At 44.2% G+C, this 13074-nt stretch overlaps 2 protein-coding genes across 2 annotated transcripts; one reads left to right on the top strand and one right to left on the bottom strand.

The window, feature by feature from the left end:
• Positions 1-100: 100 nt before the first annotated feature.
• Positions 101-7321, top strand: RNF14 (ring finger protein 14). The gene is made up of 8 exons (XM_013175797.3): positions 101-239; positions 749-911; positions 1418-1569; positions 1911-2435; positions 2865-3093; positions 3703-3875; positions 4465-4595; positions 5779-7321. The coding sequence occupies exons 2-8, from the start codon at positions 758-760 to the stop codon at positions 5834-5836; spliced, it is 1422 nt and encodes a 473-aa protein (XP_013031251.3). The 5' UTR covers positions 101-239; positions 749-757; the 3' UTR covers positions 5837-7321.
• A 675-nt stretch (positions 7322-7996) lies between these two features.
• Positions 7997-13066, bottom strand: GNPDA1 (glucosamine-6-phosphate deaminase 1). The gene is made up of 6 exons (XM_048057007.2): positions 12880-13066; positions 12679-12780; positions 11337-11519; positions 10538-10722; positions 9690-9864; positions 7997-9411 (listed from the first exon to the last, which is right to left on the bottom strand). Exons 1-6 carry the CDS (start codon positions 13001-13003, stop codon positions 9314-9316), a joined length of 867 nt encoding a protein of 288 aa, XP_047912964.2. The 5' UTR covers positions 13004-13066; the 3' UTR covers positions 7997-9313.
• Positions 13067-13074: the final 8 nt, after the last annotated feature.

Below are 13074 nucleotides of genomic sequence, written 5' to 3'. Positions count from 1 at the left end.
TCCGGTCCCTCTGAGCTTTTTTTTTGCTGTTGTTTCTGTGCTACAGGCGGATCGCGAATAGCAGTGCCGCAGCCCTGGGCACGGTGACACCGAAGCCAGCGTTCTCCTCGCCTTACCCGAGAAGCCCCCGAGCCGCCGCCGAGGAATGACCAGCGCCTCCGCTCCGGCCCCACCGACGCGGCTGTCCCTGGGCAGTGACCCGCACCTGCAGCTTGTCACTGGCAGCTGTGAATAAAAAGGTAACTCCTCAATCGCGGCTTCACGGCACCAAATCAGAAACTGAAGCGCTGGAGGGGTCCGTCTGCAAGGTGCCTGTGGAGGATTGGAAGCTCCTTATTGAGAACTTCAGCGTTTGTAATCATAAATGTATTTTCTAGAAGAGTGGCTGAGAGTTACTGTTACACAGCCGTTTTTCTTGTTTTCGGTTGTTTTCCCTTTCAAGCGCTAAGGAAACGTCCCTGCGTTACTTTTGCCTTCGGCGTATTTCACTTCTGTTCTTCCAGCTGTCCTTAGCCACTGACACGGTTTGCTTTTGAACTCTTCAATGTTCTGTTGATGTTTTACATTTTATAAAGTTATCTGTATTTTTTCAACGTGTAAAAAAGCTGAATTATATTTTACTTTGTTTTATATCAGGTATTTTGGTTTCTAAATCTTACTATAGTAGAATAAAGCAGATACTCCAAGTTAACTATTGAATAGGCTGCGTTAACTCAGGTGATCCTGTAGAGTGGTGCTGTCTCCGCAGAAAATTTAAATGTCTTCAGAAGACAAAGAAGCTCAGGAGGATGAGCTGCTGGCCTTGGCTAGCATCTATGATGAAGATGAGTTCAAGAGAGCCGAGTCTGCACAAGGAGGAGAAACAAGAATTTGTTTGGAATTGCCTCAGAACTTCAAAATTTTTGTGAGTGGTGAGTTGAGATGACTTTTGTTACCCTAAATTAGCTTTTTCTGGTGCGCGCTCAGATGCGCTAGTAACCTGTAGGAATGTTTAGCCGTGGCTGACCCTGTCCTGTGCTTTTGCTATTGCTGGGTTCTGGGTCTGAGTGGGCAGTTCCATCCTTGTGCGTGGAACCTCTTCAGTGAGCTTTAAAGGTAGAGGTGAATAATAGTATTTTGTGGGAACAATCAAGTTTGTTTATTTATGTATTTTTTCTTGAGGGCATGTCTTCCCAGGTTGTTGGTTTGTGCAGGATCGGGTATTTCATAGTACTGGTATTTACTGATTTAACCTCATACAACCCCATCACGTTTTATGGCACTGGGAAAGTTTGTTACTGAGGGTTGAATAAGTCATTTTAAACCTAGAAATTATCAAGTGAAAAGAGAGATCTTGGGTGCTGCTGTAAATAGCTATGGTTCGCTGGTTTTCATTTTCTTGTTATTCCTCGCATTGTCTCGATTGTCTTTGATTCAGGCAATTCCACAGACAGCCTCCAGAAGAACGGGTTTGAATACACCGTTTGCTTTCTGCCTCCCCTCGTGCTGAATTTTGAGCTCCCACCAGACTACCCATCAACCTCCCCGCCTGCCTTTACCCTCAGTGGCAAATGGCTCTCCCAAGCACAGGTTTGCAGAGTAATTCTAACATTTTGACCGTTTTGTGGTCATAAGTAAGTTCATAATTAACAGTGCTCCGGTGGATGTTAACGTAGTAGATAAAAGTAAAATGAAGACATACACAGTCACCTCTCTCTTTCAGTTGGCTCTTTTGTTTGCTATCTGTTTTTATTTGGTCAGCCTTCTGAGAGTTGCAAGCCTGCACCTTTGCGCATAGTTTTATGTCTTCTGTGTCTACGTAAAAAATCCAGAAATCCTGAATTTGCGTTAAAGGAAAGACCGTGGGAGAGGAAAATGGTAATGAGTTGTCAGAACCTACTGAAATCTGAAATTGTGGTTTTCTTTTCTAGCTCAGTGCTCTTTGCAAGCATTTAGACAACGTATGGGAAGAGAATCGAGGCTGTGTGGTCTTGTTTGCCTGGATGCAGTTTCTGAAGGAAGAAACACTGAGCTACCTGAACATTTCCTCCCCATATGAGCTAAAAATGTGCCATCAAGGGAGTGCGCAGGGTAGGACACCTTTGGTCCCTCTAGATGCTGAGAAGGATTGTGGTGGTGCAGCAGGCTCTGCAGCAGCTGATGAAGACATCGATGAACGAGCTGTGCAGGATGTGGAATCTTTATCAAGCCTGATTAGGGAGATCTTGGACTTTGATCAGGCTCAGAGAAGAAAGTGCTTTAACAGTAAGATGTACTTGTGCAATATCTGCTTCTGTGAGAAGCTGGGCAGTGAATGTATGTACTTCACCGAGTGCAGCCACGTCTACTGCAAAGCCTGCCTGAAGGACTACTTTGAAATACAGATCAGGGATGGTCAGGTCCACTGCCTCAACTGCCCTGAGCCGAAGTGTTCTTCTGTCGCTACTCCTGGCCAGGTAATGCGAGTGTGCAGGCAGTGCTGGCAGAGTTCTGCTAACTGACCAGTAACTGCAGGCGACAAGGTGTGGCTTTGGACGGTGAGCACTGGGAATACTCCTGGGGAATTTTGTTCTCACGTTCTGAGCCACACAGAGGCACCCTTGGTAAAGCTGGGTAGCACGGCACGTTTTGCCCACTGTGTTAGTCCTGGCGTTGGTCAGAGGCCTGAATTCATGTCCCACTGCACTTGATGCTGCATGTTTTTCATTTGATTATTTAACTGTTCCTAAAATAGCTTCCCAGGAGTAATTTCTTGACCTGTATTGGAGAATATAAAGGGAACTCATCCCAGCTGTAGGTACTTTCTCATCAATTTACCTTTTTCTGCCAAAGCTAGCAAACTTAGAATTTCAAATGCACATAATCTTTCTTTGCTCTTTGCTTAGGTTAAAGAGTTGGTTGGAGAGCAATTGTTTGCACGTTATGACCGCCTGCTTCTGCAGTCTAGCTTGGACTTGATGGCAGATGTAGTGTATTGCCCTCGCCCAGGCTGTCAGACACCGGTCATGCAAGAACCAGGTTGCACCATGGGCATATGTTCCCGTTGCAACTATGCTTTTTGTACTCTCTGTAAAATGACTTACCACGGGGTCTCACCGTGTAAAGTAACTGCAGGTGAGTCATCGCATTTCCGCAATGGATCGAGAAGCAGTTAGGTGTTGTGTGGAAAAGGCTGAAAGTCAGGAATTAAACGAGGACACTCATCACCGTGTCAGCTGAGATGGATTCATTTGGAATAGGTCTGCTGCTGGCAATTAAAAAGTGTTGCTTTCATGGCACTCCCTGACTCACAAAGTCCCTAAACTGCTGACTGCCAGATTCAGAGAGGCCATAGCAAGGGAAGAATAATTCTGTGTGTCCTTTTTCATCCTTTCTTGTGAATCCACTTCTCTCTATTGTCAGAGTTGATGTTGGATCAGGTGAATGCTTCTTGTCTGTTCTGCCTTAAAAACGTGACAAAGTTGCATTAAATGTGTGTTCAGGAGAAATATTTCTGTTTTTCAGTTCATTTTACATTGTAGACCTGTTCTAATTTCATCAATTGTTCTCTTGTGTGATGAAACACTGTAAGCCAGTTGAATTCTAAGATAGAGGGGTTTTAATATTCTCCTGTTTTTCTTATGCATTCTAATGTTTTACTTGCTTTTTAATTAATTAAGTTTCCTTTGACTTTTTTGTATAACATAGTACAAAAGCTTTTTTGTTGTTTGTTTTACTCCTCAGAGAAATTGATGGATTTGCGTAATGAATATTTAGAAGCGGATGAGGCAACTAAAAGATTTTTGGAACAGCGCTACGGCAAGCGAGTGATTCAGAAAGCCCTTGAGGAGATGGAGAGTAAAGAATGGCTAGAGAAGAACTCCAAGTCTTGTCCTTGCTGTGGTACTCCTATAGAGGTGAGCGTGGCGGGGAAGGGCTGAAGAATCAGAGTAACTCCTAATGGCAACTAGCATAAATTGTTAAGTAGGTTCTATATTTAGAAGAGATCAGAGATTTACTCCTAGTGTCCAAGTTCACCAGGGAAGGTAAATTTCTAGCAAGTGGTAAAAGAATTTCCCACTTCTGTCTGCGATACACAGAAGAGGCGATCATGTTTCTGGAGCTCAGAGACTTGAGTAAATGCAGCAGTTAATGGTGTTCGGTCTCCAGTACTGAAAAGATCCAGGTTGACTCAACATCCATATGCATTCCTTTGTTTTCCACGTGTTTCAGGCCACTGCTGTTTCAGACTACAACTGGTAAATAAACAGCTTCAGAAAAATAGTGATTTCCACTATTGTTAGTAGCAGAACTGATTTACAGTTCTTGATTCTAGCTCTTAGTTCACCTGAATAGTGAAAAAAAATACCAGTGTCACTACAGAGTAAGGGTGAAATGCAATTATTAGCTGATGCCATTTGAGGACTGGTATCATCCACTGCCAGGCCTGAAGACTGACGTGGTAGGATTTTGTTATTGCTATTTCTTGTTTCTTTTCCCTGCCAGAAACTAGATGGTTGTAACAAAATGACGTGTACTGGCTGCATGCAGTACTTCTGCTGGCTTTGTATGGGTTCTCTGTCACGGGTGAACCCATACAGGCACTTCAATGATCCATCTTCCCCGTGCTTTAACCGGTATGTATTTACATGTGTTACTTCTCGTGCGCTACCACTAACGTATTTTTTTGTCTCTCCTAAATTATTCTTATCTTGGAATTTGTAGCTATATGGTTTAAGATACGATTTCTTACATTTGCACTTAAAAGGATCTGACAACAAGAAGAAAAAAAATCAGGAGCTATTTTGGTTTTCTTGAGTTTCCGTTTTAATATTTTGGAGGAGTCTTCTGGGCCTGCTCCTGATGCTTTACTTGCTGCCTCTGAGAGACAGCTTGTACTGAAATGTTTCCGTGCAGATGCTTGAGCATGTGATAGTGCAACACAGGGATTTGGGCAAGAAAGTTGCTTCTAAAAAGCCATAGACTTGGTTTACGTCATCACTGTTAGGGATATATCAAGAGACGGGGTGTTGCTGCTGTCTGGACAAACGAAAGGGCCGGCAGAACAGGGAGGTGTGGTGGCAGCAGGAAGCTTGTGCGTATTCCACTGCGTTAGGGCCCGTCACCGCGACGTACAGGGGTCTGGATACAAACATCAAACTACCAGCGTTTTGCTCAATACTCCACCACTTACTCTGCTTTTTTTTTTTTAAATAAACGTGGCTGACAGGATTGTTTTCTGGTTCTTGAACAAGAATCTTTTTCAGCACTTTTTTTCTCCCACCAGCATTTTTTTCCCTTCCTACCCCATTCTCATTTTATATTTCTCCCAGTGTCTCTTGCTCTTTTTTTCTTTCAGTTTAGCTTCACTTCTAGCTCTCTCGACTAAGATGATCGGTTTTACAAAAAAGCATTTTTTTTTTCCTTTGTGTTCCTCCCACTTATATTCGTAATTTTTTGTCCAGCTCTGTATTATCTGATAGGATTGTCAGCTGTTTGGAGCAGGCAGGCTTGGCTGCTAATTACGTACTGCTTAACCCAAGTAGGAATTGCAGAGCAGTAGATAACTTTCAATACAGCTTGGATTGTTAGTATTTTCAAGGAGTTCCTGAAACACCATGTTTGTAAGGTGTTGTAAGACCTTCTGATATAAAGTGCTGTAGAAGCGCAAAGTAGTTTATGCTGCAGTCCTCAAAATTGGTTAAAATGAGTGTTTTATGGTATAAAAATTGTGAGCTGTTTTTGTATTTTTGACACTTTTTTTTCTTTCTTCAAATTTTACATTTTCTGTCCTGATGTAAATTCTTGACTGTGTTGCAGATTGTTTCAAGCTATGCATATTGATGGTGAGTTCTGGGAAGGTGAAGATGAAGACTAGGAGCCTTCTCTAGCAGCAGAAGCTGAAGAAACCAGAGACAGATGCTTTCCGTTCTTGTGTCGAGTCTGTTTGATTTTTCAGTACCATTGTGTGATAGAAGAATGATACTACCTTGCACTATGGGAATTTCATACAACTCTTCAGAGGCTGTTGTCAGAACCAAAGGAGACCATTTTACCCATCTGGTGAACAGGGTCACCACTGAAAGTCCCTAGTAATCATACCCAGTGCTAAAGCAGCTGCAGCCAGACAGAAGTTTGAAAATAAATGGGAAAATCTGTATCAAGAGATGCTACTCTTTCAAAACCAAACCAAACCCCCAAATCATAGAAATATTTTGGAGTTTTCTTTAGGGAGACTGAGCTTTCAAGGATCTTGGCTAGAACCCCTGGGTTTTCAAGGCAGTTTTGCTCTAGCTGCAGTGCTCTTTCTGGAGCTATTTAGTTAAGCCGCTTGGAGAGGGAAAGCTTTCTGAAACAACACAGGAATTTTTCCTGTATTCAGTGACTGAGCCCATTGCTTCCATAGCATTTCTTACCTGTTTCTTTGAAAGCAGCTCCTTGCTCTGTCACTGAGAGTTGTAACAGTGGTAAAGCTGATTATCCGTAACACCCCCTCTTACTGGCTGTAATGCCTGGGTCCTTTACTGAATGTTTTGGCAGAAAATGACCAACAACCATTTCCTGAAATGTGTATCAACCCCATGACTGATCTGCACTGCTGTCCTCTTAACTTACATTGCCTGTCCTTATTTTGACTGTGATGAGTGCTAAAGCAATGAACTGAGTCTGGCCAGTGAGAGGATGAAAGTGTCAAATACTGAAACACATTTTTATGGATACGCAGGATTAATTTGAATTCTTCAAGATACCGAAAATTACCTTGTTTCTCTCACCAGATGAAGTAACTTATTTTTTAAAAAGTCTTCATGTAAGGAATTTGATTAGTTAATAGTTTTTTTTCCTCTGAACTAGATCCCTTATTTCCACTGTTCTTGCCTTTCAAAATATTTCAAAACCCCTTTTTTTCCCCAAAAAGCTCAGTAAGTAGTTTTGGGAGCATGAAAGTAATTATTGGAGGGAACCACTAATTTTTTAGGAGTTTTTTCCACTTGCTGAATGGTCTAAAAATTTATTTTGAAATTAAAACTGCATGTGCTGCGTTTAAAACAAATAGCAGGGTGTGGATGGATAGCTCAGGAGCTTGAAAATTTTTCAGAAACTCAAAGTGAACACCTCTCACTCAATTTTGATAGTAAATAAATTTTACTTAGATATCTGGCCAAAATGAGTGTTGGTTTAGTTCCTTTTGCAGAGGCTGGAAGTCTACTAGACTTGGCAGTGATTAAAAGGGTAAGAGAGGAACAGTGGATCTCGTCTTGGTTTAGGCATCAGGGCAGCGTATAGGGAAAGTTTACATTGTGTATGGTTTAACTTGTATTTCCTGCACCTTTCACATGCACTAAATTCACTTTAAGACAGTAAACGGAGTTGTCTCCCTGTTTGTCTTCATTATGGCACACAGATCTAAGCAGAGGTCCGTGTGGGGCACCCTGGTGTGCTTCTGAGCGGCGATCAGCTCTGGGGCTTGTGCTGAGTCGCTCTCACGTGGGCTCTGTCGAGCAACGCACCCGGCCTGGGCTTGTGCAAAACTAAGCGAGGCTGAGGCACGAAGCATCCTGCTGGTGGAAGCCTGCAGGTCTGCGTATGCAAAGTACCCTCGAAGCAAGGGGATGTGTTTTTGTGCAAGCTGCAAGCCCTTACATGATGCATGGTGGTTGTCATAAAGCCTGTATGGAAACACAGCTTTGGATACCTGGGACCTCCTCTGGTTACCTACAGAAATTCCCTTTAAAAAATAAATAAATAAATAAATGAGAGGGCTGCTGCCTGGTGGGCCAGCTTTATGGAAAGCCTGCCAGTAAACGCTGGCCTAGGAGGGGAAGCCCTTAAGGTATGGAGCAGCACTAACTCTTTCTCCCAAACTGCTTTCAGTACAGCCTTGGTTCTACGTAACAGAAAATCTTGTTCAAAATAACAGGTCTTTCTTAGGCTTTGAAGCTTTTGTTGCTGTTGTTCAGAGATGGCATTACACATCCCATTCAGCCACATAAGTTGTTCCATTTTTCACTAGCGCAGTAAAACTGAGCAGCACATCCAGTCAACTAGAAAAAAATAATGTATTTACTGTAGAAAGCTATAGATTAACAGGTCACAGAATTTTTGCATAAAGAAAACAAATCCTTCCCCGCTTGCCTTACATTTCATGAGAGCACTTAACATATCACAACCGAGAATCAAGTTTCAGAACGGCGGGGTCTTGCCAGTACAGGCTGTTTCCCCTCTCTGTGGGGCTTCTGTAATTAAGCACAGGCTGAGGTCAGAGGGAACAGAATGTTTCCTTTGAGGCTCATTTGGCATTTCCTTGTAGCAATGTAAAGCACAGGAAGAGGACAGAGAGAATTTACTGCTTCAGGCCCTGCGCTGACAAATGATGGAGTGCTGAGCAGCACAAACTGAAGTCATTTACGCTTAATGTGAACAGATCTACCCTGCTGTAGACCATAAAGCACCAGTGCATATAAAATTATACCCTGAAACCGAACATGTAAGGCTTCTTTTAGAGTTGTGGCAACAAATAAACAGATGCATGAGCTCACCATTACCTGCATTAATGGCACCGCGCGGGTAAATGCTGTTTGAAGCATCCCTCTTGCTGAGATGGTCTCACGTCCAACATCCAGCTCAAAGCGGGGTTCAGCCAGGGCTGTATCCAGTCCGGTCTTGAAAACCTTTTAAGGACAGAGACTGCACCACCTCTCTGCATAACCTGCCCCGCCGCTTGGAGTGTCCTCACAGGGAAATTTTTTCCTTATATCCAACGTGAACATCTTGTTTCAACTCATGCCCTGTTGTCTCTTCCCATCTTCCCCCAGCGCGCTGTGGAGGAGCGCCTGGTTTCTACTTCTTGACGACCTCACAGCTATGAAGCAGGCTGCTGCTAAGTCCTGCTGATACTTTACCGTCTCCAGGCTGAACAAGAACCATTCCCACTTTAAATCGTTATAATCTAGGAGTATTTTGTGGAGGGGGAATGACGCAATGTATTTATCAGAATTTCAAGGAATACATTCCAAAGCGATTACCCACTGTATTTTCTCATCTTCACAATTGAATTTTGAGGCCTTCAGTCCACATGCTTACAGTTGCATCATTGATTAAACAACTCATTCTCCCTTGATTTTACCTTCAGAGAACGTTAGGGGTGAAAGTTTGTGGAACACAGTATACTGGATCACATCCTCATTTGGTTAATTAAGGCAGGTGTTTGGCATCTATGTTTTTAATGGAAAGAAGCAAGTACATCATTTTGCTATTTTAAGAACAAATACAAGATGAGTTTCTGCAGCAATTCCCTTTCTTTGCAGCTGGTTTTCAATAGAAAAGACGGCTCAGCATGACTCTGAACAGTGAGAGATTAATCGCTGTAAGGCTTCTTAGACTGGCTGCTTTCTGCTTCTGTCTCCTTCATGCTGTATAAGGGTTCCACAAGCTTGTTATGAACCAGCATTAAACCTAATGTAGCGGGTAGAAAGATGACTTCAGTAGACATAAAGCAAAATCCTCATTCACTGGATGCTAATGAAATTAAACATTGGTAGAATTGGTGCTCCTTTGCTCCCATGGCCACAGAACTAAACCTGACTTTTGCACTTTTATTATTGCTGTACGTTTCAGCTGTCGTATTTAAAGAATGTGCTGTTTGGGGAGTTGACCAAACATTTAACACGAAGCATGGCTTGTGCAACTTAAAAACTAACTACAGCTGCTGCTTAGCCTGCTCACACACTCACCTTTGAAGTATTTCACCGTCTTAACTTTGAGTTCCAGTGTGGCATCTTCATCGCACACAAACACGGTTTTGGGGTGCTGCTGGAAAGCAGATACTGTCCACATGTGGTTGACACCTTCCTCGATGGCCTTGTACAAAGCAAAGGCTTTGTGGGCTCCTGTGATGAGAATCATCACCTGGACTCCAAGACACAGAGTATGGCAGTTAGGGTCTAGAAGACTTGTTGAGAGAGAGCAAACCCACACCCTGCTGAACTAAGAGAGCTGCCCCAGTCCTTAACGGGGGTAAGGTCTGTCATTCTCCCCAGGTGTATTTCACTGAATCACAAATCCTGTTTGCTCTGGATACATTTTGTCAATTAAATCATAGACCGGTGGGTCATTTTTGTGATTTGGACACTTTGAGCTCCCCTGTTAGGCACTTCTACATTGAGACTTAACAAGTATAAATCAAGGTATAGACTCAGTTAAAAGCCATCCCCTATGGCTTTTACGATGTGGTATAACTGTGAGAATCACTGGCTGACTTCATGTTATTTCACCAGATGAACTTCTTAATCAAAGACATTCTCCAAAAGCCTTTCTAGCTCCCTGTGGATCCCAACTGTACTGCAGGGTTACACAAATGTTATTGTTAGTAGGGCAAAACCAGAAAACAGATCCAGGGCCTTTCTGCGGTGGTACAGGATGCAAGAAAGCAGGATTGGGTGTCCAGCTGCCTGTGGCAAGAAAACCAAAGGCTGGCCTCCGCCAGCAGGGTGCACTACTGCTCCAAGACTGGATGTGGACGAGCTACTCCACAAAGCCCTGCCCTAGAGCTATTGTATGAAGTCACTGCTTTTTTCCTAACCTCTCTGGCATCCATGACTGTGCCTACTCCGACTGTCAACGCCATCGTGGGGACTTTAGAGAGGTCACCATCAAAAAACCTGGCATTAGCCAATATAGTGTCCATAGCCAACGTCTTCACTCGTGTCCTGGACACCAAACTTGATCCAGGCTCATTGAAGGCGATGTGACCGTCTGGGCCAATACCTGTGACGAAGACAGTTTGAAAAGTGGGTCATTGGCTGAAACGGTTATCGTAAGAAGCAGAACCAACAGCACTCTTATTACAGGGACATCCAACACTTCCAAGAATAGACAGATCTGAGAAACACACTTGCAATTTCTCTGCTCAAGCTCAAATGTGCTTCTGGTAGGAATGACAGCAGGAGCCTCTTCTGAAGTCAATAGAGATTCTTCCCTAACTGTGCTGGGACAACAATAAGCAAAAGTAAATGGCAGAATCTAAAGGCAAAAGGATGGGAAAAAAACTTGTGTTCAGCTTCTGTTGGTTAATCCTAGCAGCTAGCTGTTCACGCCAGTTATTGTAATACATTTTGTATTCGGTAAAATTCTAGCCCTGCCTGGTTCTCCTGTTAACCATTTCCAGAACAATTCATTTACTGAATTCAAATATTTAAACTGGGGGAGCGAGACATCAAAAAACAAGGCTACCAGCACACATGCACACTCAGTGAAACAGTATATGAGGTGCCTTTCACTGCAAATACACTGAACTGCCTTAAAAATGAACTCTCTAGGCAATACATGAGACAGCTGGTAGAGGAAAGGCAGTGCTTCCTGCCAATCCTTCAGGTTTTCACCTCCAACGAAGAGTTCAATTCCTCCAGCTGCTTTGATTTTATCTTCAAATGCGTCACACTCTGCCTGTAGGTCAGCCGCATTTCCATCCAAAATGTGAACGTTTTCAGCCAAGATGTCAATATGCTTAAAGAAGTTATTCCACATGAAGGAGTGGTAACTTTCCGGATGATCCCTTGGGAGGCCTGGTAAGAGAGCAAGCACAGGACTAATGTCACCTGTAACGCAGAACACTTGTATGCACTTGCATGCCCTTCTGGTGGCTCTGGTAATGCAGCACTGTTTTCTTCATCTGTCCTATGTGACCTCCTTGACTTTCAGAAGTTGTTTTACTTCCCCAAATAACGAAATTAAGTCTGTCACAATAGCTCCTGTAAGGCATGTCCTCATATTAACATGTGATGGATGTTCCAGAAAAGCAGGCACGCACTGTGCCTGGTCTGTTGCTGCCTGTTCAGTCTTCCTCCCAGTTCATATTAGCAAAAACAATTTCAAAACTGTGTACAAGCCTGGGAAGTAATTTTTTGCATATATTTTTCCCCTTCGATGTTATAAACCCACAGAACTGTCTGCTCCCTGATGCTGCTTGGTACTGATTGTTCAGAGGAAAACTTCTTGACCAGTATGAAGTTAGCAAATAATTAGCCTGTATGTTTGTCACCTTTGGATCTCTAGGCCTTCTCCACTAATCTCTCTGCACTCTTTCTTCTGAAGAGGCTGTTTCATCACAGCTTCAAAATTAAACAGTATTCTGCAGTCTCCACAAGCACCTGTATCTGTTACTGAAGGTCACCCTGATGGGTAGCAACACATCAGCCCTTTAAGGGACTTGCAGCTAAAGTGACCCCTATAATCCAAGTACAAAGGTGGCAGTTAATAATGCACATCATCTCAGGTTACCGTGATAAAATGGATCCTTACTTGGTCAATACCTAAGTTCAGGTAAAACACAGCAGGCTCTAATGTGTGTAGTGTCAGGCAACACCTGATACTCTAACGTTTCTTATACAGGTTTTCAGATTGTCCCCACTAACTCCCTCTGGTAATACAAGTTTTATCCTTTCTACCTTAAACCTTTTGCAGCTGGGATGCTCCGAATGCACAGTAACTAAGGGGAGCTTTGCGAGTGCAGGCAGCAGCGGGCGCACCAGCAGTGCCTAAATAACACGGCTTTGAAAGAGCGTACATAGATGGGTAATGTGGAGCAAAACAGCGAAACCAAGCTGCTCGGCCACCCAGCAGGGCTGCAGTTTTTGACGCGGGCAGCGGCCAGCGCAGCACCGCGCAGCAGGACCACGCTCCGCAGGCCAAGCGAGGCACCCGGCTGCTCGCCGCGCCACTCACCCACGTACTCGTCCATGTTGAAGGTCTTCACGTACTTGAAGGACAGGTCCCCGTTCTTGTGGTACTCCACCAGCTTCTGGTAGCATCCCAGCGGCGTGCTGCCTGCGGACGGACGGACATCAGTCAGTCAGTCAGTCAGTCAGTCAGTCTGTCTGTCTGTCTGTCTGTCAGCCCTCCCGCCCCAGCCCTGCCGCCCCCCACCTGTGGGCAGCCCCAGCGTGAAGAAGCGGCCGGGGCCGGGCGCGAAGTGGACGATGCGGTTGCGGATGTACTTGGCCGCCCACTCGCTGGCCTGGCCGTACGTCTCCTGGATGATCAGCTTCATGGCCGCCCCCGCCGCTGCGCCGCCATCTTAGGGCCCGCCCCGCCCCAACGGGCGGCGCTGGGCGCCCCGGG

Source organism: Anser cygnoides, chromosome 14 (genome assembly GCF_040182565.1).
Source record: "Anser cygnoides isolate HZ-2024a breed goose chromosome 14, Taihu_goose_T2T_genome, whole genome shotgun sequence".
NCBI classification, from domain to species: Eukaryota; Metazoa; Chordata; class Aves; order Anseriformes; family Anatidae; genus Anser; species Anser cygnoides.
Note: the sequence above shows the minus strand (reverse complement) of the source record. Positions and strands in the feature narration are given on the sequence as shown.

Excerpts from the sequence above, each read along its gene's own strand:
- RNF14 (XM_013175797.3), top strand. The coding sequence starts at position 758 with ATGTCTTCAGAAGACAAAGAAGCTCAGGAGGATGAGCTGCTGGCCTTG. Across the intron at positions 2,436-2,864 it reads CTGTCGCTACTCCTGGCCAG|GTTAAAGAGTTGGTTGGAGA; the intron begins GTAATGCGAGTG and ends CTCTTTGCTTAG. Across the intron at positions 4,596-5,778 it reads TCTTCCCCGTGCTTTAACCG|ATTGTTTCAAGCTATGCATA; the intron begins GTATGTATTTAC and ends ACTGTGTTGCAG.
- GNPDA1 (XM_048057007.2), bottom strand. The coding sequence starts at position 13,003 with ATGAAGCTGATCATCCAGGAGACGTACGGCCAGGCCAGCGAGTGGGCG. Across the intron at positions 10,723-11,336 it reads AATTGAACTCTTCGTTGGAG|GTATTGGCCCAGACGGTCAC; the intron begins GTGAAAACCTGA and ends TCTTCGTCACAG. Across the intron at positions 9,412-9,689 it reads GACGGTGAAATACTTCAAAG|GTTTAATGCTGGTTCATAAC; the intron begins GTGAGTGTGTGA and ends CCGCTACATTAG.